Source organism: Stegostoma tigrinum, chromosome 19, assembly GCF_030684315.1.
Source record: "Stegostoma tigrinum isolate sSteTig4 chromosome 19, sSteTig4.hap1, whole genome shotgun sequence".
In the NCBI taxonomy this organism is placed as follows: domain Eukaryota; kingdom Metazoa; phylum Chordata; class Chondrichthyes; order Orectolobiformes; family Stegostomatidae; genus Stegostoma; species Stegostoma tigrinum.
The window spans coordinates 38,681,539-38,705,031 of NC_081372.1; the positions used below are offsets into that span (position 1 = coordinate 38,681,539).

General features: G+C 41.5%; 1 protein-coding gene across 1 annotated transcript in view; it reads right to left on the bottom strand.

Annotated features, from left to right (window-relative positions):
- Window positions 1-253: 253 nt before the first annotated feature.
- The window catches only part of LOC125461586 (cadherin-like protein 26), an 83,482-nt gene continuing 60,242 nt past the window's right edge, over window positions 254-23,493 (bottom strand). Inside the window, exons 14-17 of the mRNA XM_059652633.1 lie at window positions 18,994-19,083; window positions 10,840-10,929; window positions 4,293-4,382; window positions 254-2,784 (exon numbers count right to left, since the gene is read on the bottom strand). Of these exons, the coding sequence (XP_059508616.1) occupies window positions 2,593-2,784; window positions 4,293-4,382; window positions 10,840-10,929; window positions 18,994-19,083 (462 nt within the window). The 3' untranslated portion in view covers window positions 254-2,592. The remainder of the gene's footprint in view (window positions 2,785-4,292; window positions 4,383-10,839; window positions 10,930-18,993; window positions 19,084-23,493) is intronic.

Genomic DNA, 23,493 nt, shown 5'->3' on the forward strand with positions numbered 1-23,493 from the left:
TTTAAAAGTGGCATATTAATTCTAAAAATAATGCTGAATTCAGACACATCCAGTGAATGATGACCTCTTTCAGCTACCACATATGGGAGTATCAGGCTAGCATCGAACAAGTGGGATACCATAGGGTGAAGTCTCAAATAAACCAGGTGAGTTTAGGACAATAACATAAGAAAACGTACAAGTCCTCACAGAGAGAAAGTCCATGAAACTTAACAAAAATAACACAGCCAAAATATTGTAAGCTTCAGTCCATAGTTTATTCCATATTTCACTTTGTTCATGTAAATTGAATGCATAACTTGTAAGCATACATTCAGTCAGGAAATTTGTTCAAGGTTAGAAACTGCAAGATCAAAGCTAATGTAAACAATTCTCAAATGCAACAACTTTCCAAAACAATTGTTCTTTAAGTAAGTGGATATGTATCATTGTATATTTTATGATGACTTCCAATCAGTTTATAGCATTATTGCAAGTAGTATGTACAAGTAAAATTCCCACAGTTCGACCAGATCAGACGGCTGCTCTCTCATTGCTGAGAAACAACTAATGTTTAATTTGAGGGATACCACATCTCATGTAAGGGAAAAGTTTGAAAAGGAGGGTTTTTCATGGTAACCTCAGCAGATGCAGGGATTGAACCCATGCTGCCGTTTGGATCATTTTACATCACAAGCCAGCCATCCAGCCAACTGAGTTAATATACACAGATTCATTAGTTTATACAATGCACAATCAATTATTCAGGAAAGGATCAAATGTAGAAGGTTAACAAACTCCTACCATTTTACATCTTGATCCAAACTCATAAGAAAAACGCTAAGCTGGATTTCTCTTGCCCCTACTCTACTGTTGATGCAGAATCTCCACACGCCATTCTGACACTCCTCCCATTCCAATCTACTTTCCCAATTGGATCCAAACAAGCATGCAGCCTGAGCTCTCTCACTATGGTGAGTCCACACTAAATGAAGAAGGAAATATGGGTGAAAAGCTTGTTGAAATATTAAGGGTGGCAAAGGAGGCCTGAGTAACCAAGAATAATTTAGAGACCTAACGGTTTTAAATGCGCTGATGTTCAAAAAGATAATAGCTAAGACAAAAGCAAAAGAAGAGGTGCTTATTGTATTATACTCTGTCCCTTCAAAAAAGGCATGTTCACATCTTTTGCCACTGCGGATAGTAAAAGCACATTTCACTTCACCATTCCTAGGGTTAGCAACACTTGGGGTAAAGTGAGGGAAATGAGTTGGCACATGAGGACTAACTCCTCTACTGTAATTTACACAAAATGAGCAAGAAAGAATGACTTTTGACTATCAAATCTGTGTCTGGAGGAAACAATTTGTGGTCAGGTCAAGAAGATGGTGGTTGCCTTCACTGTTAAATTGCCCTTGTTTCCACCCATCACCCCAAGATAATTTAGCCAATTTTCAATGCTGAAGATTCCCTGATCAAAAACAATCTGTTTGAATGTTAACTTATATAAAAACATTTAGCCATTTTGTGAAATCTCTGCATTTTTGTACCTTTCCCAATATTAACCAGTTATGTAAAAATATTTACAGCAATTAGGTGATAGCATTCAAATAACATAAGGATAGAAAACCTAATGCCTGACTACATTAACAGCATAACATACTTCAATTTTTTAACCCATTTTTCTAATCAACATGTTCAGAGATGTCATTACCCACCTCCGAAGCAAGTGGGACTTGGACCTGGGCCTCCTGTACAAAGCTAGGGACTATACCAAGGGACTACAAGATGGCCCCTAAAACCTTACTGAAACTCTCTTCAGTCATGAGTCATGGAGTCAGAGTAATAGAGTCACACAGCATGGAAATAGACCCTTCGGCACAACCAATCCATGCTGAGCATAATCTCAAACTAAACTAGTCCCACGTGCCTGAGCTTGGACAATATCCCTCCAAATATTTCTTATTCATTTTGTACTTATCTAAATGTCTTTTAAACATTGTTACTGTACCCACAGCCACCACTTGCTCTGAAAATTCATTCCATGTACAAACTGAAGATTTAAAATTATGAGGTGTTTGTTATTTACATAATAACTAAATGCACAATATTTTGAAGCCATGTTGAAAAATCACAACTAGTTTTCATTGCAATTCTCATCATTGAATGACCATAGCTTCAGCAGAAAATCCCTCAAGTATGCTTTGTTTGTAGTTGGTCTGGAGTTTCCTTGGATTTTCCTCCATAACTGGGGACGAGTTAAAGCCAGATATTGAATACTTTTGTGTTTTAGCTATTCAACTTAAGCATAGTCTGTAACACAAGCTATCAGTTTATTGTTGAAAAGAGGTACAAGTTGTTATACATCAATATGTCTCTTTTCAGCAATATTCAGGTTTTGAGTGGTCAAGTGGTTTGTTTTGACTTGTGTTGAAATCAGAAAGCAATTAAAATTAGGGTTAACTTTCATTATTTTGACATGCAACATCGATGTCTAGACTTCTTTGTAACACAATGCTCTCTTGCCAACATCATTGATTTGTTAAATGGTAATACAGACAATACATAAACACATCCCTTAGTGCTCATAGTTTATTTCTGTCGTCACTGAACTTACAGTGGATACTTTTCCTGACAGATTCTTGCTAGTGCTGTAAACCGTGGATCTAAGTTGTTCAGGTAGTCAGAGCCAAAGCTACTTTCAACTATGCTGATGGCATCAAGAGATGGCGCATGTAGCTCATCTCCTTCGTAGCTATATACACGAGGTTCAAAAGTAGGGTCAATATAATTTATATCTGGTGCCTAAAAAAAGGTTAAACAATAATGAACATTCACATGATATAAGTAATAGATTTTCTATTAAAAGAATGGCCATACATCAGTTTCTATTAAATGATTTTTGAAAATTAAAATCAGAAAATGCCATTTCGTTTCATTTTTTTGGAAAAAAAACAATTATCTTTCAATCAATATTTTTATAACCAGAGTGAGGGTGACCACAACTGAAAACGAGGGTTTTCTCTGTTTTTAGGTTGAGATCTGTGGGTCAATGAACACTAAACGTTGCTGGTACTGCGCTGTAAACATCAAACGGCAGTGCAAATCCTTTGTTACGAAGGCTTCATATTGCATGGTTTTCATGGAGTTTTGAACGATTATGGAAAATTAACTTATTTCAAGTTCCTTGGATCTCTGAATTGGCTTTTAAAATAACAAAGTGTGAAGCTGAATGAACACAGCAGGCCAAGCAACATCTCAGGAGCACAAAAGCTGACGTTTCGGGCCTAGACCCTTCATCGGGTCTAGGCCTGAAATGTCAGCTTTTGTGCTCCTGAGATGCTGCTTGGCCTGCTGTGTTCATCCAGCTTCACACTTTGTTATCTTGGATTCTCCAGCATCTGCAGTTCCCATTATCTCTTGGCTTTTAAAAAGTCACTTTGGGCATTAGGGTTCTTTTGTTAACAAGACATGTCTCAGAAAACACTAATTCAGAAATAGTAGGAGCTGCAGATGCTGGAGAATCTGAGATAACAAAGTGTAGAGCTGGATGAACACAGCAGGCCAAGCAGCATCACAGGATCAGGAAAACTGATGTTTTGGGTCTGGAACCTTCCAAAAACAAAGAAGCGTTCACACCCGAAACATCCGCTTTCTTGCTCCTCTGATGCTGCTTGGCCAGCTGTGTTCATCTAACTCTACACTTTGTTATCTCTTATTTCAACTAATAGCCGGATTTGTTTACTGGAGTCACAAAGTTTATTTTATGACTGCCAGAGAGTTCATTTCTATTTGGACAATATTTTGCATGCAACTGGAGATTGTTTCGTAGTAATTAGAACAAAAACCAGCTGTGAAAGTGGCAGTCCAGTTCATCTCTCTGATGCCAATAGGACACAGGCTAGCTCAGATAAAATAAATCCTCAAAGTTCTGCTGCCATTTCATCATAAGCATGGCAGATGCTCTGATATGCTTCAAAGCATTGTTTAAGCTATACTTCTGACTAGATTCATGACAGTCAGGTGGAAGCAGTTCTAAGGAAATGCTTAGATTACTTGGAATCATGAGCATTTCTAAGTGTAATTATCTGCTTACATTGTCATTGGCAGCTTCTGTTCTATTGTCTGCATCCTTTGAAGAGTAATAATATTAGTGCTGGTTGAACACCGTCAAAGAGCCTATTTCTTGTTGGCTACTCTTAAATAGTGAGGGATGTGTGCAATCTGAACTTCCTGCCACTAGTTGTCTGAAAACAAACCGCTTTGGAAACTGACAATTAATTATTATATATTTCATTGTAATATATTCTTACCAAATAGTGCCTGTTAGCCCAAACATTTGAGTCATGTTGTTGTGGTTTGTCAATTGGCCTAAACATGCTTCTTTGAAATGGTAAAGTGCCCTGTAATGAAAACAGAAATAAATAATACCAAATTAATTCAATTGCACAGAAAAACTGAAAGCAATCAGTTTGAACTAAGGATTGCATTTTTTTAAGATTTATCAATTATAATATATCCCTAAGGGTACTGTATTTCCTCAATAAAATGTTCCACTATCGTTTTTGCTTCCTGATCACCCTCATAACACCAATAATGGGAACTGCAGATGCTGGAGAATCCGAGATAACAAAGTGTGGAGCGGGATGAACACAGCAGGCCAAGCAGCATCTTAGGAGCACAAAAGCTGACATTTCGGGCCTAGACCCTTCATCAGAAAAGGAGAGGGGGAGAGGGTTCTAAAATAAATAGGGAGAGAAGGGGACGTGGATTGAAGATGAATAGAGGAGAAGATAGGTGGAGAGGAGGCAGAAAAGTTAAAGAGGCGAGGATGGAGCCTGTGGAGGTGAGTATAGGTGGGGAGCTAGGGAGGGGATAGGTGAGTCCAAGGAGGACAGACAGGTCAAGGGGGTGGGATGAGGTTACTAGGTAGGAGATGGGGCTGGGGCTTGAGGTGTGAGGACGAGATAGATGGGAGGAAGGACAGGTTGGGGAGGCGGGGACAAGCTGGGCTGGTTTTGGGATGTGGTAGGGGGAGGGGAGGTCTTGAAGCTTGTGAAGTCCACATTGATACCATTGGGCTGCAGGGTTCCCAAGCAGAATGAGTTGCTGTTCCTGCAATCTTCGGGTGGCATCATTGTGGCACTGCAGGAAGCCCAGGATGGACATGTCGTCTGCAGAATGCGAGGGGGAGTTGAAATGGTTCGCGACTGGGAGGCACAGTTGTTTATTGCAAACTGAGCATAGGTGTTCTGCAAAGAGGTCCCCAAGCCCTGCTTGGTTTCCCCAACGTAGAGGAGGCCACAATGGGACCAGCAGATGCAGTATACCACATTAGCAGATCTGCAGATTGTTTTTGAGAGCTAATTAAGTATTTATTTTTCAGTGTAGTCACTGTTGTAACATTCAGAAATGCAGCTCATTTTGCTTAAAGTAGGTTTGTGTTTGGAATAGCATTAAGCACTGTGTGGAAGTATTATGGTACTGATGAGTTGAAGTTTGCCATTTTTTGAAGCTGCTGTTGGAAACTCGTCCCTTCTAAAGAAAATTTAAATAATGTTCATGTGAAGTAGTTAAGGTACACTGCCATTATTGTCTCTGCTGTAGTGTTTTGCAAGCTGTGCCATTGCAAAGGAGGTTGTTTTAGTTTAGTTGGCTGGAAGGCTGGTTTGCAATGTGGAGAGACGTTAACAGCATGGGTTCAATTTCCACACCAACTGAAGTTACTGTGAAAGATTCTCCTTCCCAACCCCTCTTGCATGAGACATGTGGCAGGCTAAGCCAAGACCAATTCCCACACCCTCCCCCCACCAACATCTCTCTCTCTCTCTCTCTCTCTCTCTCTCTCTCTCTCTCTCTCTCTCTCTCTCTCTCTCTCTGTCTACTGAAATAGCAGTCCTATGGTCTGGTCAGACTATGGTGACTATTTCATTGCTAGACCAACTAGCAGAATTCTAGAAGTAGCCATTTCCACTGATGATTAAAAGGCTTCCTCAGTTCGTGTCAAGAAAAGCTAGATGGAGCTTTAACAATTACTGCTGAAATTTCCCATAAAATGTAACTGCTGTTGTCAATTCCGCTGATAGTTGTGCTTTGTTGTACACCTGATGTTAAGCAAATGTCGATGTGACAATAATGTAAGCCCTTGACAAGCTACCACAGCAACAGATCCCATGTTTCTAGATTTGTAAACCGCCTCACTATAGCACAGTAACTTTTGAGTGCAATAAGCATTGATGTTCTCATGGGGTGGCATGGTGGTCAGCACTGTTGTCTCACAGCACCAGCGGCCCAGGTTCAATTCCAACCTTGGGCAACCGTTTGTGTGGAGTTTGCACATTCTCCCTGTGCCTGCACGGTGTTCCGGTTTCCTCCCACAGTCCAAAGATGTGCAGTTTAGGTGGATTGGTTATGCTAAATTGCCCATAGTGTTTTCAGGGAGGTGTAGATTTGGTGGGTCACGGGGGATGGGTCTGGGTGGAATGCTCTGAGGTTTGGTGGGGACTTGTTGGGCCAAAGAGCCTATTTCGACACTCTAGGGATTCTATGATAACTGCCGGCATCTGGCTAATTATACTATGAAGAGGCCAATGGACCAAAATCACTTGTACTGCTTTCTTTCCTGAGTAATGTTTGCTCATCACTCTTCCAACTAGGATGCAAAATGGAAATTACACACATTCCTTTAACAATCAGTATTTGATATTATTTATTGTTCCTTCAGTAACTATCAGTTGAAGGCACACTGATAGACTCAGAATATCAGAGATTCAAATACTTTGAAAATGAAATAAAATTAATCCCAGTCATTCAATATTCATTCTAAGGAATACATGTTCAGTGGAACTTAGTGAACAATTCATCAAACTTTGGGGTATAAAGGGCCATGAAAACATTGAGAATGCTGAAAGTGTTATCTTCATTATTTTACAAATTATTTTAGGAGTTTTCATATGGCTTTAGAGGCTCTTAGTTGAGGAGAATGTGTGCCTAGTATTAGTGATCCCAGCTGAATGTAATACTGGATAAGTCACATAACAGAGCTAAACCTGGCTTGAGAGACCATAAGTTTTGCTTCTGCTGATTGGTAACCATGGTAATGAGTGACTGAACATATTCATAAGAGGACACACATCAACATAAGAACATCTATGTTTATTGCACTCAAAAGAAAACAAAAATGAACTATCACACACTACATAAGAACAAAATCAAATGATCTTATTCTAATTATCAGAAATAAAGTTTCAACCTCTCAACAAGAACATTATAGAAACTAAATTTTAATGAGTGAAGAGGCAGCTTTCTCCATTTTAAAATCCCTTGCTCAGTCAGCATGTCAATGATTAGTTTCTGAAATGTTCTTCTGCCCTGATTTATGCCAAAAAGCATTGCTATCTCACAATCACTTTTCCACCAGCCAAATCAGAGCCACTCATCTCCACAGAGATAACTCTAATCCCCTGTTTAAATTGGTCAGCCAGGGATTCCTGATTGGCCTAGGTTAACAACCCCAATCAAGACTCTCATGGCCAATGGGATCCACCTGGTTCTAATTACTACGTCTCATCCCCTCAAGCTCCTGGATGTAGGTCTGGTCTTTCTTTTGTAGTTTTCCTGCGACATTTTCTCCCTAAGTCCGGTTCCTTTGATTCAGACTTTAACATAGGTGACGGGTACCGGACCGTCGCCTGTCTCTTGCTCCAGAGCATCTCAGAAGAATTTCCTCCTCTTCTTCAGGCAGTAGTGGTATCGAGGCTACATCCATCTCTGTCTCAGAGGTTTCCTTGACACTAGATGGAGGGGTAGAACCTATGTTTTCCGACAGGCCTTACAGATGTCCTGACGGGCCAGGTATGTTTTGCTCCTGCCCCATTTGCGAGGTAATAGCTTTCAGGTGATTCTCATGTTTGTCCCGAGCTGTACCTCCTGCCCAAACATTGTAAGTCACAGGACGTGACCTCACATCAACCTCACCACATACCCATACTGAGCCGTTTCCATGGTTCCGGCACCAAACTTCTTCCCTCAAATTAAATTGTCTCTCTCACTTACAGGAGGTATGTGGTCAACATTGGCATTCCTGCTCCGGTTTCACCTTCCGTCCCAGATCTGGGAATAAGAACACACTGCTGAATTCCACGGGAAGCTATGCACAGCACTGCCTTGTCTTCATGCAATAGCCCTAGCAGGGGTTTGTCATCTGTAACTATAACAAATTCCCATCAGTAAAGGTACTAGTGGAACGTTGTCACACTAAAAACGATGGTCAGACCTTCCTTCTCTATCCGGGCATACTTGCATTTGGCACCAGCCAAAGTCCAGGAAGTATATGCTATTGGGTGTTCCTGTCTGTTGGACCACTGGTGAGCCAACACTGCCCCGGTACCATAGTGGGAGCATCAGGTACCAACACCTTAGATGACGATAGCTGCTGTTTCACTTCCCTAAAGGTTATTTCTTGGCTACACAACAATTTTCAAGGCTGACCCTTTTTCAATCGCAGGTGTAAGGGTGCCAAGATGGATGCTAGCTTATGTACAAATTTTCTGTAATAATTCACTAAACCAAGGAAAGTCCTAAGCTCTGGTACAGACAGGGGAGCCAGGGATCCTTTGATCACCCTTACTTTCTCTTCCAATGGGTGTAACCCAGTTTTGTCAATTCTGTAACCCAAGTAGGTCACTTGGGGAATCTAGAACATAAGTTTTTTTTTCCCTTCTAATGCACACATCCAATGGTGAGAAACATTTAAGTACTATGCCCAAGTTCTCCAAGTGCTCTATATTGGTCGTCCTGGCTATCAGCACATGATCTAGATAAATGGCCACCTATGGTAGCCCTTGTAAAATGCTCTCCATGGTCTGCAAGAAAAGTGTGCCTGCTGATGATACTCCAAATGGCAGTCTTGTATATTCGTATAAACCCTTATGGGTTTTAATTGTAGTGCACTTCTGGCACTCCTCATCCAGTCACAATTGCAGGTAGGGATGGCTCATGCCCAGCTTGGTAAAAGGCAGCCTTCTTGACAACTTTTTACACAAATCCTCTATGCGAGGGATCAGGTATTTATCGAGCTGTGAGAAGCTGTTTATCATTTGCTTAAGATCCCCACAAAGGCAACTGAGCTGTCAGGCTTCTCAATCAGTATGCCCAGTGCTGCCCATTCTGCAAACGGCATTGGTTTGATGATTCCTTCGATCTCCAACCTCTTGATTTCAGCCTCGACTTTTTGGCACTGGGCAGGCCTGGTCAACATGTAAAGTGGTTTTGGCCCCTTTGATAGTCCCAAGCACTTCCTGAAAAATTCCTGGGTATTTCACCAGAACTTCATTGAGGCAGCCATTTTCTAAACGAAAAATGTTGAGCCAATCTAGGTGAATCTTCTCAACCAATTCTTCTCTAATAGGCTTGGGCCTGAGCTTCTTACCACCATTGGTAGTAACTGCAAAAAGTGCCTCCCATTGGAGACAGTACCCTTAATCTGCAACGGTTCCCACGTGTATTTTCTCAGTCTGGCTGAGATCTTGTGCAATTTTAAGAGTTGGAGACCTAAGTGAATCTTGTTAAAGAGAGATTCTGCAACCACAGATGCAGCTGCACCAGTATCGGCCTCCATGGGAACTGGGTGACCATTTAGCCAAACATTAATTTTAATCGGTTCTGATTTGGACTTTCCAGGCGTGCACTCTCCTGTGTACTGGCTAATGAATTTTCTTACTCAAATCAGGCCTTGTACGATTCCTTTGCTGCCTCCAGTCCAGTAGCAACTACAATGGCTTGCCGGCCCAGATCCAAAAGAACTTTTTAACCACTTGGCTGAGGCTTGGCTTTGTTGTGGGATTCTGCTGCGGACTGGTCTCAGGCCCCTCTGCTCGGGACATGCACTGCATGAGGCTCTGCAATTGTCTATGCTCAAGTGGTCTTTCCCAAGCTTAGTTGGACAGGTGATGTTGTCCACTTTCCATTGGGATACACTGTAGCTCCCATGCTCCATTTTCTAATGACAATGCCAGTTGTAGTGCCTGGTTGAAGTCCAGTTGGGCTTCAGCTAGTAGGTGCTTCTGCATGGTTACATCATTAATCCCACATACCAAATGGTCTCTCTGAATCTCATTCAGGGTTAACCCAAAATCAGATGCCTCTGCCAGTCATCTCAACTTCATCAAAAACCCCAATACAGATTCCTCTGGTTCATTAACAGTCAAATAAAACTGATAGCAACCTAGAATTAGAGGAAGTTTGGAGCCATAATATCCCATAACCAACTCTGTCTACTTTAGAAGGTTTTAGTGTCTGGATGCCACTGGACAAGTTAAGCCTCTTATAACTGAAAATGCTGCATATCCACAAGCTATCAGAAGGATTACTTCTTGTTTCTCATCTGCCTCAATGTCATTTGTCCGGAAAAGATTTTGCATTCTTCCCAAATACTGGGCCCAGATGGCAAGATCGAATGAGTCAAGTTTCCCAAATAAAGGCATTATGCCAGAAATAGTACACTGCCTTACCAAACTGAGTCTGTTTCTGTTTCTATCTCGCTATGTTGTAGGGAACCCTGTTTCTAAGCTACAGTCAATATTTTCCTTGTTGATAATGCACTGAACTATTCAGTTCCAAGGTTTTAAATCTTTGCTGTAACGCATGTAAGCAAACAGGCAACTCACCACCACTTTCAGAAAACAAAGACAAAATGAAAACTATCTCATTTACTTCCTATTATACACAAATATAGAAATGCAGTTAAACATAAAGTGACATGTTTTTATTCACTCTAGCATCCAAGTTTCCAAATATTAATAACAATAATAAAGTCATGAACGTTGATCACATTTGTAATATACAGAGATTTGTTCTTACTAATTGTTTCCTTGAGTCCCAAGCATTTGAATCATAACTGTGAGAAATGTAGCTTGACCTGGATGGAGCACTTCCATGTGACAAAGTCTCCTTGCAATAAAAATATAAAATGAATTCTACATGAACTTAATTGCATAATTTAGATAAAACTAAACACATTCAAGTTCAGTAACTCACATATTTTCCAAACATTAATACCATATTTATTTCTTGAACATATAGTTGAGATCCTCATTACAAATTTCAGTTCCATCTTTTGATTCATCACGCCCCTCTGCAATTGTCATTTCATTATTTTTAAAATGTCTATTTTCTTACAAATAATCTTTGATACTGGGACAGCACGGAGGCTTAGTGGCTACTGTGGCTAAGACTGCTGTCTCACAGCACCAGGGAACTGGGTTCTAATTCTGCGTGACTGTTTGTGTGAAGTTGTTCATTCTCCACCTGTCTGCATGGGTTGCCGTGCGCTCTGGTTTCCTCCCACAGCCCAAAGAAATGCAGGTTAGGTGGATTAGCCAAGTTAAGTTTCCCTGTAATATCCAGAATGTGCAGGTGGATTAGCACATGGATTGTGGATTAGCCATGGTGAATAGATAGCTGAAGAGATAGTGGAAGCATTTGTGGTGATCTCTCAGGAATTGTTGGAGTCAGGGAGGGTCCAGAGGACTGGCAAATCGCTAATGTGACACCCCTGTTTAAAAAGGGAGTGAGGGAAATGACGGAAAATTACTGGCCAATTAGCTTAACCTCGGTTGTCAATAAGATTTTGGAGTCCATTGTAAAGGATGAGATTGCTGAATATTTGGAAGTGTATGGTAAAATAGGGCAAAGTCAGCATGGTTTCATCAAGGGGCGGTCATGCCTGACAAACCTGCTAGAATTCATTGAGGAAGTAATGAGGATGGTAGACCAAAAAGATCCAATGGATGTTATCCACCTGGACTTTAAGAAGGCCTTTGACAAGGTGCTGCACAGGAGGCTGCTGCATGAGATAAGGGTCCATGGTGTGAGAGGCCAGGTGCTAGCATGGATAGAAGATTGGCTCCCTTGCAGAAAGTAGAGAGTGGGGATAAACGGTCTTTCTCAGGATGGCAGCTGGTGACAAGTGGTGTTCTGCAAATATCAGTGTTGGGACCACAACTTTTCACTTTATACATTAATGATCTAGATGAAGGAACTGTGGGTATTCTGGCTAAGTTTTCAGATGATATGAAGTTTCGTGGATGGACAGGTAGTATTGAGGAGGCGGGGAGGCTGAAGAAGGATTTGGACAGATTAGGAGAGTGGACAAAGAAGTGGCAGATGGAGTACAACGTGGGAAAGTGTGAGGTCATGTGCTTTGGTAAGAAACATAATAGCACAGACTATTTTCTAAATGGAGATAAAATTCAAAAGTCTGAAGTGCAAAGAGACTTGGGAGTTCTAGTCCAGGATTCTCGCAAGGCAAACTTGCAGGTTGAGTCAGTAGTCAGGAGGGCAAGTGCAATGTTGGCATTTATTTTGAGAGAACTTGAATATAAAAGCTGGGATACACTACTGAGGCTGTATAAGGCTCTGGTCAGGCCACATTTGGAGTATTGTGTGCAGTTTTGGGCCCCATATTACAGGAAGGATGTGCTGGCCCTGGAGCGGGTTCAGACGAGGTTCACTACAACAGCCCCAGGAATGAAAAGGTTAAAATATGAGAATGTTTCAGGGCTCTGGGACTATACTCATTGCAGTTTAGAAGGATGAGGAGGGATCTCATAAATAGAATCATAGATTCCCTACAATGTTGAAACAGGCCATTTGGCCCAAAAAGACCACACCGCCCCTTCAAAGAGCCTCCCTAGCCAGACCCATTCTCCTAATTTCCCATGTCTAACCCACCTAACCGAAACATCCCTGGGCAATATGGGAAATTTAGCATGGCCAACCCACCTACCCTGCACATCTTTGGATTGTGGGAGGAAATCAGAGCACCTGGAAGAAACCCACACAGACATAGGGAGAGTGTGTAAACTCTGCACAGACAGTCGCCCAAGGCTGGAATTGAACCCTGATCCCTGGCACTGTGAGGCAACAGTGCTAACCACTGAGCCAATGTGACGCCAATCTAATTGATGCTTACGGAATACTGAATGGCCTGGACAAAATGGATGTTGGGAAGATGCTTCCATTGGTAGGAGAGACTAGGACCCGAGGGCACAGCCTTAGAGTAAAGGGAAGACCTTTTAGAACGGAGATAAGGAGAAACCTCTTCAGCCAGAGAGTGGCGAATCTATGGAATTCACTGCCACGGAAGGCTGTGGAGACCAGGTCATTGAGTACATTGAAGAGTGAGATAGCTACATTCTTGATTATCAAGAGGATCAAGGATTGTGGGGAGAAAGCGGGAGAATGGGGTTGAGGACCTTATCAGACATGATCGAATGGCAGACCAGACTCAATGGACCGAATGGCCTAATTTCTGCTCCTATGTCTTATGGCCTTATTGTGCATTCAGGGTTATGGAAATTGGGTGGGAGGCTGGGTCTGGGTGTGATGTTCTTTGATAGATCGGTGCTGACGTAATGGGCTGAATAGCCTCTTCCTGTGCTCTAGGGATTTTTTGATCAGTAACCTTATAGTGTATCTATACACTGTCCTGTCTTTTATTGAAACTCAGTTTGCTTGAAACAACATGCTGTGCCTTACAAAAACATCTCCAACTAGCTAAGTTCTCCCAGTTCTTCATTAAGTATCACTAAAGAAAACATTTGTCTCTCTCCACACTGACTCTGGCATCTTCACTTCTTAAAAACTTGCTGTCTTGTTCCTTCACCTTCTGTTCAATTTTCATTCTTTGCAGCAATTTGAAAACCCAAATAGAACTCCTTTACATGATATCATCCCACCAGCTTCCTGGCAGCTTCTGCAGTGAGCAACTTCTCATCCTCAGTGATTTTAATCTCTTTCTCGATTCAATTATTCCCAAATTTCAGTCAGCTTGTCCTCTCTCAATCATTCCCTCATTATAAACTCTCTTCTTCATATTGACAGCTATGTTTCTAAATTGTCATCTCCACTTCTACCTCACAAATGTAAAGTCCTCCTTTACATTTGTCTCTGATATGCAACCACCATCAGCCCCATGCATTTGACCTTTAGGGTCAAAAAGAATGGTCCTGACCTGAAATGTTAGCTTTCCTGCTCCACTGATGCTGCCTGGCCTGTTGTGTTCCTCCACCTCCACACTGTGTTCTCAATAACTTAAGATGTTAACTTGCAGAAACATTTATGTTTACCTAAGAACATAAGAACTAGGAACAGGAGTAGGCCATCTGGCCCCTCTAGCCTACCCCGCCATTTAATAAGATCATGGCTGATCTTTTTGAAACTCAGCTCCACTTGCCCACCCACTCACCATGACCCTTAATTCCTTCACTGTTCAAAAGAATTATATAGCCTTGCCTTAAATACATTCAGCGAGGTAGCTTCAACTGCTTCACTGGGCAGGGAATTCCACGGATTCACAACTCTTTGGGTGAAGAAGTTCCTCCTGACTTTGGTCCTACATCTGCTTCCCTTTATTTTGAGGCAATGCCATCTAGTCCTAGTTTCACCTTCTGGTGGAAACAACGTCTCTGCCTCCACCTTATCTATTCCCTTCATAATCTTATATGTTTCGATAAGATCTCCCCTCATTCTTTTGAATTCCAATGAGTATAATCCCAGCCTACTCAGTCTCTCCTCATAATCCAACCCTCCCAACTCTGGAATCATCTGAGTGAATCTCCTCGACATCCCTTCCAGTGCTAGTACATCCCTTCTCAAGTAAGGAAACCAAAACTGCACACAGTGCTCCAGGTGTGGCCTCACCAGGACCCTATACAGCTGCAGCATAGCCTCCCTGTTTTTAAACTCCATCCCTCCAGCAACGACAGACAAAATTTCATTTGCCTTTTTAATTACCTGCTGCACCTGTAATCCTACTTTTAGCAATTCATACACAAGGGCACTCACATCCCTCTGCACAGCAGCATGCTGCAACTTTTTACCATTTAAAACATAGTCCATTTTGCTGTTATTCCTACCAATATGGATGACCTCACACTTATCAACATTATACTCCATCTGCCAGACCTGTGCCCACTCACTTAGACTATTTATATCCCTCTGCAGACTTTCAGTGTCTTCTGCACACTTTGCTCTACCACTCACCTTAGTGTCATCTGCAAATTTTGACACACCACACTTAGTCCCCAACTCCAAATCATCAATGCAGATTGTAAACAATTGTGGTCCTAACACTGATCCCTGAGGCATACCACTAGCCATTGACCGCCAACCAGAAAAACACCCATTTACCCTTACTCTTTGCTTCCTACTGGTCAACCAATCCTCTATCCATGCCAATACATTACCTGTAATACCGTGCAACTTTTATCTTATGTAGCTGCCTTTGGTGTGTCACCTTGTCAAATGCCTTCTGGAAATCCAGATACACTACATCCACAGGTTCCCCATTGTCCACTATGCAAGTAATGTACTCAAAAAATTCCACCAAATTAGTTAAACATGACCTACCCTTCATGAAGCCATGTTGGGTATTCCCAATGGGAGAATTTGTATACCGTTGTCTTGCTCTGGTTACCGTGGTATAATGGTTAGCAAGCTGGCTCCTGAGCGCTGTGATCCAAGTTCGAATCTGGAGGCAGCCTAGCTCTTGGTCAGGTTAGTGCTAGCCTCGGGGAGCCTTGTTTACTGGCGTCATGAAGGCTCAGTGGTTAGCACCGCAGCCTCACGGCGCCAGGGACCCAGGTTCAATTCTAGCCTGGGGCAATTGTGCTTGCGATGTTTGCACATTCTCCCCGTGTCTGTGTGCGTTTCCTCCGGGTGCTCCGGTTTCCTCCCACAGTCCAAAGATGTGCAGGCTAGGTGGATCGGCCATGCTAAATTGCCTGTAGTGTTCAGGGGTGTGTGGGCTATAGGGGGATGGGTCTGGGTGGGATGCTTCAAGGGGCGGTGTGGACTTGTTGGGCTGAAGGGCTGGTTTCCACACTGTAGGGAATCTGATCTAATCTATTTCTTCCTTAATGATAGATTCAAGCAACTTCCCCACTACCGAAGTTAAGCTAACTGGCCTATAGTTACCTGCTTTTTGTCTACTTCCTTTCTCAAACAGTGGCCTCACATTGGCTGTTTTCCCATCTGCAGGAACCACCCCAGAGTCCAGTGAATTTTAATAAATAATTATTAGTACATGTTCTTGTATTACACTTGTATTCTTTTTCAACATACTTTTATATTGCCTTGGAAATCCAAGCTAACTTTTCCGACAGATCTAAATCTGATTCTAAGAAAATAAAGTGTGAAACTGGATGAACACAGCAGGCCAAGCAGCATCTCAGGAGCACAAAAGCTGATGTTTCGGACCTAGACCCTTCATCAGAGAGGGGGATGGGGAGAGGGTTCCGGAATAAATAGGGAGAGAGGGGGAGGCGGACCGAAGTTGGAGAGAAAAGAAGATAGGTGGAGAGGAGAGTATAGGTGGGGAGGTAGGGAGGGGATAGATCAGTCCAGGGAAGACGGACAGGTCAAGGAGGTGGGATGAGGTTAGTAGGTAGGAAATGGAGGTGCGGTTTGAGGTGGGAGGAAGGGATGGGTGTGAGGAAGAACAGTTTAGGGAGGCAGAGACAGGCTGGGCTGGTTGTGTGATGCAGTGGGGGGAGTGATGCATCACACAACCAGCCCAGCCTGTCTCTGCCTCCCTAACCTGTTCTTCCTCTCACCCATCCCTTCCTCCCACCTCAAACCGCACGTCCATTTCCTACCTACTAACCTCATCCCACCTCCTTGACCTGTCCGTCTTCCCTGGACTGATCTATCCCCTCCCTACCTCCCCACCTATACTCTCCTCTCCACCTATCTACTTCTCTCTCCAACTTCGGTCCGTCTCCCCCTCTCTCCCTATTTATTCCAGAACCCTCACCCCATCCCCCTCTCTGATGAAGGGTCTAGGCCCGAAACGTCAGCTTTTGTGCTCCTGAGATGCTGCTTGGCCTGTTGTGTTCATCCAGCTTCACACTTTATTATCTTGGATTCTCCAGCATCTACAGTTCCCATTATCTCTAAATCTGATTCTAATTAGCTTCCCACCCTGAAAGCTGCCTTGAAAGATACAAATGACATCTTCTATAACAGACATTTTTGTGTTTTATCTTCCTATCTGTTTCAATTTCTCTTCAACCTTTACCACAGACGTCAGGATATTTTGAATTAGGAATTTTTTCCCAGGCTTTGATAGGATCCAGAAAATTCACCTCTTTGATAGCTAATAGTCATAGGGATCACCAGTACGCCCAATTTAGGATTATGGCTGGGACCACAGAGATAAAGACAGAAAGAGGCCATGTGGAGAATGATCATTTCTTTCCAATGGGCAACCAACATCTCCTGTCCAGACAAGGCACTCTTCAATTGTACTTCCTTGACTCTTCAAGAAGAGGGCACTCTGGGTGTGATTGATATGCATCATCATGTCCCCAGCGCTAAGCTTGTTTTCAGAATTTCCAGATTGTTCCATCCTGTCCAAGCTATCTAAGAGATGAGCATGCATTTTCATAAAACAAAGAATCTTTCCTTCATTATGAAAACATCTCCAAAGTTCTGAATCTATAAGACATGCCCATAAAATGCTGATGGGCGATCCCATAAGGGGTATATGGGAGCAACTTGAAATTTGCTCCTCGGCTTTTCATGGAAGGAAGTGCACCATGTTAATGCCACTGCCTCAAGTTGATACAATTTTCACTATTGGGATATCCAAAACATGATTGTGTACTTTAATCTGTTAAGAAAAGATCGATAGCTGATAGAGTCCTTTGGAAGAATAGAGTATCACTTCAGAGAGGCAAAGGATCTTTGTAGATACGGACTCAGGAAACCTTCAGGAGAGATCAATGCCCTTTAAGAGAAGTATGGTTTCCTTTGAGATTGTTAAAAGTAAACATGAATGTGATTGAGAGTGTTTAAATACATTCGAAATATCAAGCTCACTGGAACTGTCAAACGAATCTGTAAAAAACAGAACTAGCAATTTTTAATGTAGCAAAATGCTTTTCCTTCAAATATTTGAAGAAAGGGCCGTCTTAAGTATTAACAAAGTAAGTGTTTGCTATTTCAATCTGTCTATTAACATAAACCTCAGGGTTATTGTTTCATGGCTAATTTCATAATCTTTCATTATGACAGTGTGTGGCTTGATATTTCACAATTTGATTGAAAGTTGTGAGCGGTTATAAGTCTTTTGGACTGATGTAAATGAAAGTATTGGGATCATATTAAGGAATTAAATGAAGTTAAATATTTTTTTTTATCAAGAGAGTGGATTAAAATATCATGAATTCTGAAATAGACACTTAAGGCTTTTACATTATCTTATCACAGCATGGGTCCTGAGGTGCTGCAATGGGGAACATTAGGTGAATTAGTATGGTAGATGTAATAACAAAGGGTGGTAGATGGGGACATGAGTTGTAATATATTGTCAAGAAGTTCGTATAGGGGATATAAAGTGCTACAAGTAATGGTATAATGGCATAGATTGACATGTAAGGTATGAGGAGCATGAGAATAGATAGAGGTGCATATGTTGGCATGGAATACATGAGGTGGCATGAGTTGACATTAATGGGATGCAGATTGTGTGGGGATTGAGGCATGCAAGCATAAGGGATGAGGGACCGTTTTCTTTATTTCACTTTTCACATCTTTGACAAAGTGCAGTAAGCAGGTCTTCCACCCAGCTTATCTTTGCACCCGACTGCCTCAACACTGTTTCCAGGGCCATCCAGCACGACTTCCATGAAAACCAGTGCCCCCACTCCATCCCCCTACCCCCAACCCCCTTACCCTGAATAAAAATCCCAATTTCAAGGGCACTTTTTCCAAATCAGGTTTATGGACAGGGGCAGTCCCAGCATTGCACTCAGCGACCAGAAGGAAAATCCAGGCCGTAAAGTAGGCCTTATTTCAGAATGTAACTGGTGGAAAAGGTTCAACCAAATGTTAAGTATGTGGAGGAAACCAGAGAGTAAAGGACCTTTGCAACCTACAGGCTCAATGCAATATATTACCACATGTCTCTATAAAAACTACATGCCAGAGGCATATACAATCTGTTCTTACCATACTCTGCTGGTTAGTCCAGCTGTTCATGCCATGTCTTTGTAATGCACTGAATGGGCCCTGTGTACCAACTCTGTATGGCAAAACATCCTATGAGAGAAAAGAGAAATTAATAATTCTAAATTAATTCAATAACGTCGTAAGACAACAAAATCAGATTAAATGGAAGTTAATTTCAAACCAATATTTAAATCACATGAGGAGAGAGCAGTTTGGTTGGATAGTGAAGTCTGGTTTATAGAGGTGTTGCAATGGAGAATGCACTAATTAATGATGCTTGACAATTCATCACCATGCTTTGTTTAAATTTTAAACCAGATGGGAAGTAAAAATGTAGTTCTCCTCTTGAGCTGATATTCTTGCAAATTTTGAATACAAGACAAAGAGGTTAACATGATGTCAAACCCTTCTGAAAAAGAGTCACTGTATGGAAAACATTAACTCTACTTTCCCTCCACAAATACTGCTGGGCCTGCTGAGTTTTTTGAGCCATTTCTATTTTTTTTTTGTTTCTGGTTTCCAGCATCCGCAATTCTTTGTTTTGTTTCAAAAGAGATCTTTTCAGTAAGATGAAAATTTTGTCTACCAACTGACTATTTATTTATACATTAATATATGTGGTCAAAGAATGTAGTGCTGAAAACACAAGTAGACCTCCTTTACACAATATCCTCCCAAGAGGGCCAATGCAGGTACTTGGCGATACCAGTTGTCAAATCCCTGATGTATCGACTGTGGTTGTGGTATCCCTTCAAATATACAAAACAACAAGATCAAATTTATCAGAGATAGTGGGAACTGCAGATGCTGGAGAATCCGAGATAACAAAGTGTGGAGCTGGATAAACACAGCAGGCCCAGTATGTTTCGGGCTGAGTTGTGTTCTTCCAGTGCCACACTTTGTTATCTAAGATCAGATTTATGTTGGCTGAGCTTGAAGTTGAGTGCTAAAAATCACTTTTAAGCATGTTGTTCTAAATTGTCAAAAGTGCAGAATGGTGAAATAAATATATTTACATCTAAAAATACATTTTCACACAGTAGAAATCTCTAAGTGCATAAAAATAATTTCTGGATTCTTCATGGATTTTGTTATTATGGGTGGAACTAGTATATTGGGGCGGCACAGTGGCTCAGTGGTTAGCACTGCAGCCTCACAGCACCAGGGAGCGGGATTCAATTCCAGCCTCGGGTGACTATCTGTGTGGACTTTGTACAGTCTCCCCGTGTCTGCGTGGGTTTCCTCCATGTGCTCCGGTTTCCTCCCACAGTCTAAAGATGTGCAGGTTAGGTGGATTGGCCGTGATAATTGCCTGTAGTGTTCAGAGGTGTGTGGGTTATAGGGGGATGGGTCTGGGTGGGATGCTTCAAGGGGCAATGTGGACTTGTTGGGCCACAGGGCTTGTTTCCACACTGTAGGAAATCTAATCTAATCTACTGTTTACTGTGCACTGTGTAGCTTGTGACATGTCAAATATTATTTTCATAAAGTTCTGCCAGCCATTGTCATACCCTGTTAAAGGTAATGCAGTGGGGAGCTGGAGGAACACAATAGATGAGACAGCATCAGAGGAGCAGGAAAGCTGACATCAGCTTTCCTGCTCCTTTGATGCTGCCTGGCCTGCTGTGTTCCTCCAGCTCCCCACTGTTATCTCTGACTCCAGCAATGGCAGTCCTTACTCTCTCCTGTTAGAGGTGTCTGGCCAAATGGAGCTGGCTGCATTTGAAAGGCATCTGTGCTAAAATGGCTAGATCTCAAGTACTATGTACATCTGCACCACGTTTATCTAATTTCATCTGATAACGTATGATTAACTCATTTAATAATGTTGTGACATTCAAAGCATGATATGCTGTACATGATTTGGAAGTTATAGATGGTTTTATTATGGAGAAAAACTTCTAGATGGAGTGCTGACACCTTTTTACAAGAGCTGTCACATAGGAGGCAAATGAAATCTGAGCCAGGAGCAATAATGTGAATGCCATATTTTAAATTCTTTACATAGGGTCCTTTGAAGCCACTTTCAGATATGTTCTTTCCTTGCCTGGAGAGCTGGTCATCTGGCCAACTACATTGGCAAGCCGCCCCTTAATTTGCTTGAAATGTTTGGCCTTCCTTAGCCATGCACACAGTCTGCGTTAAGTGCTTCTACTGCATACATTTGGTTAAACCTCAGGTATCTGTGCCAGTTACAAGGCTCTGATGCTTGAAATATTTTATTTGTTTGGCAAAATCTATTATATTATTGAATCAAAAGTGTATTTTCAATTCGTAAAACAGAGGAAGAGTAGACTGTAGACCACTACAGTACAACCATAAATGTGCCTAAGGAGAATATAGATACAGGTCGCTTAGCTCTTCCTTCTCCTACATAATATTTTAGGAAAGGATAGGTGATACAGGGGAGTCAATGGCCTAGTGCGACTGTCACTGGACTGACCCAGGTAGTGTCCTGGGAACAAGGAATGAGTTCCACAATGGGAGATGGTGGAATTTGATTACAGTAAAAGTCTAGAATTAAGGTTCTAATGATAACTGTTGAAAAAGCTCATCTGGTTCACAAATGCCCTTTAAGAGAAGAAATCTGCCATCCTTACTTAGTCTGGCCAACATGTGACTCTAGACCCACAACAATGGTGGTTGACTCTTAACCACCCCCTAGGCAGTTAGGGATTGGTAATAAATGCTGGGCCAGCCAGTGACGTCCTCATCTCATGAATAAATTTAAAACAGTAATTTGAGATGCAGCATTGGGTAAATGTACCAGGCTATGGGAGTAGCTGTCGATCTATTGTTCACAAAGTTTTTCATCTTTGGAGCTTTTGCTGCCACTTGTCTTGGTATATTATAGATTGATTTCGATGATAAGTTAACAACTCCCACTGTCCTAACCATTATCCAACACAGTAATAAAGAAGTTAGACTAGGTGAACCTTCTGCTCATTTTTTTAAATTCTTAAAATATTTTTTAACTTTCTCTTACATATCTCCAGAGCTTTTCCCTGGAGGTGCATTAACCAGAAAATTATTTGATATGTCAATCAACACTCGTTCTATGAAGAAGTACTATTTTACATCATCCTTAAGTGTACAAATGTTGATTTTTTTATACATTCATGACTTGACGTATAAGTGTTTAACCTTTTCTATTCTACCTTGTAACTATTATAACTAGATTAGCATCTGTCATTCACTTCCTTTCAAAATTATCAAATTCAAGTAGTTCTACATTTTTGCACAATAAAGTGCTCTGGTGCTTTGGAGAAGTTTCAACTCTATCTATCCAATCGAATTACAAGCAGGGTGTCAATTAAAAGGAACCAATTCAATTACTGAATGTTGCAGGGATTTTAACATTACTAAAACAAACAAAAACAGAAATTGCAGTAGAAAATGAGTAGGTCTGGCAGCGTCTATGGAGAGAAAATAGAGTTAATGTTTCAGAACATTATTGCTTGTAGAGGCAGGAACCTTGCATGTGTACAAATCAAGATACTTTAAATAGCTTGAAATGCATCTCTTTAAATGTAATCAGAGTGGACTGCCCTTCCAGACCATCTTAATCTGTGAAAACAACATTGAGGAATTAAGGCTAAAAAGATTAATTTTAGATGACTTTTTTCTAGTGCCAGGAAACTAGGAATGCTCCTTCAGGCTCTCAAAAGGACTGAGCTCATTTGAAAAGATCTCTACCCTTATTTTCTCTGATCCACCTTCACCATCAACTAAAAATATTCCAGCAATCTCCCTTACCTTGCACTTACCTTCCAGCTGACAGATTTCCTTTATCTGCTTGTATCAGGCAAGTGGTTGAAGAGTACAATTGAACTAGGTGCCAAAATAACGCAGGCCTCAAATTGATGTTGTCGGGGAAGACTGAGCCTATTCTACAGGGGCTTTCATTCAGTTAACATTTCCACAGAAATTAGTCCTCATTTCCTCATTCATGATAGGTCCAAGGCTGAAATATCTTCCATGTGCTTCAGTAGTTGTACACAAATTAAGTCTTCAAGGCTTCTCCTCACCAGAGTACTGCCTCCAGTTTCTCGCTGTACTCAATCAATTTGGCAACTGTAACTCAGAATTTTCATTCTTTAAATGCAAGTTTGCAGTGCAGCACAGGAGGATCTTGTGTAAGTAAATTCCCCCTAACCAATTATACTCTTTTGTTATGATTCTATTAGTTGCTCCGGGACAAGCCAGAACCCAGAATGAAAGCTGACTTGAAAGGTCACATTTGTTTTAATTTAGCTGGTAGTCTTTTAATGAAACATAAGCACATAAGGTTGTAGATTTGGTTTTAACAACAAAACAGAAGTGTATTACACAAAATAAGTAAAGAAAATTCAAACAAGTTATCTAAACGTAACAGTTTGAAAGATTTCAAAACACTACAAAACACAATTTTATCTACTTTGCAATACCATCACTTTACAGTTAATCCAAACCCAGAAGACATTTCTTTCCCTGCCTAATCTGTAGGTTTGATTTAACTGC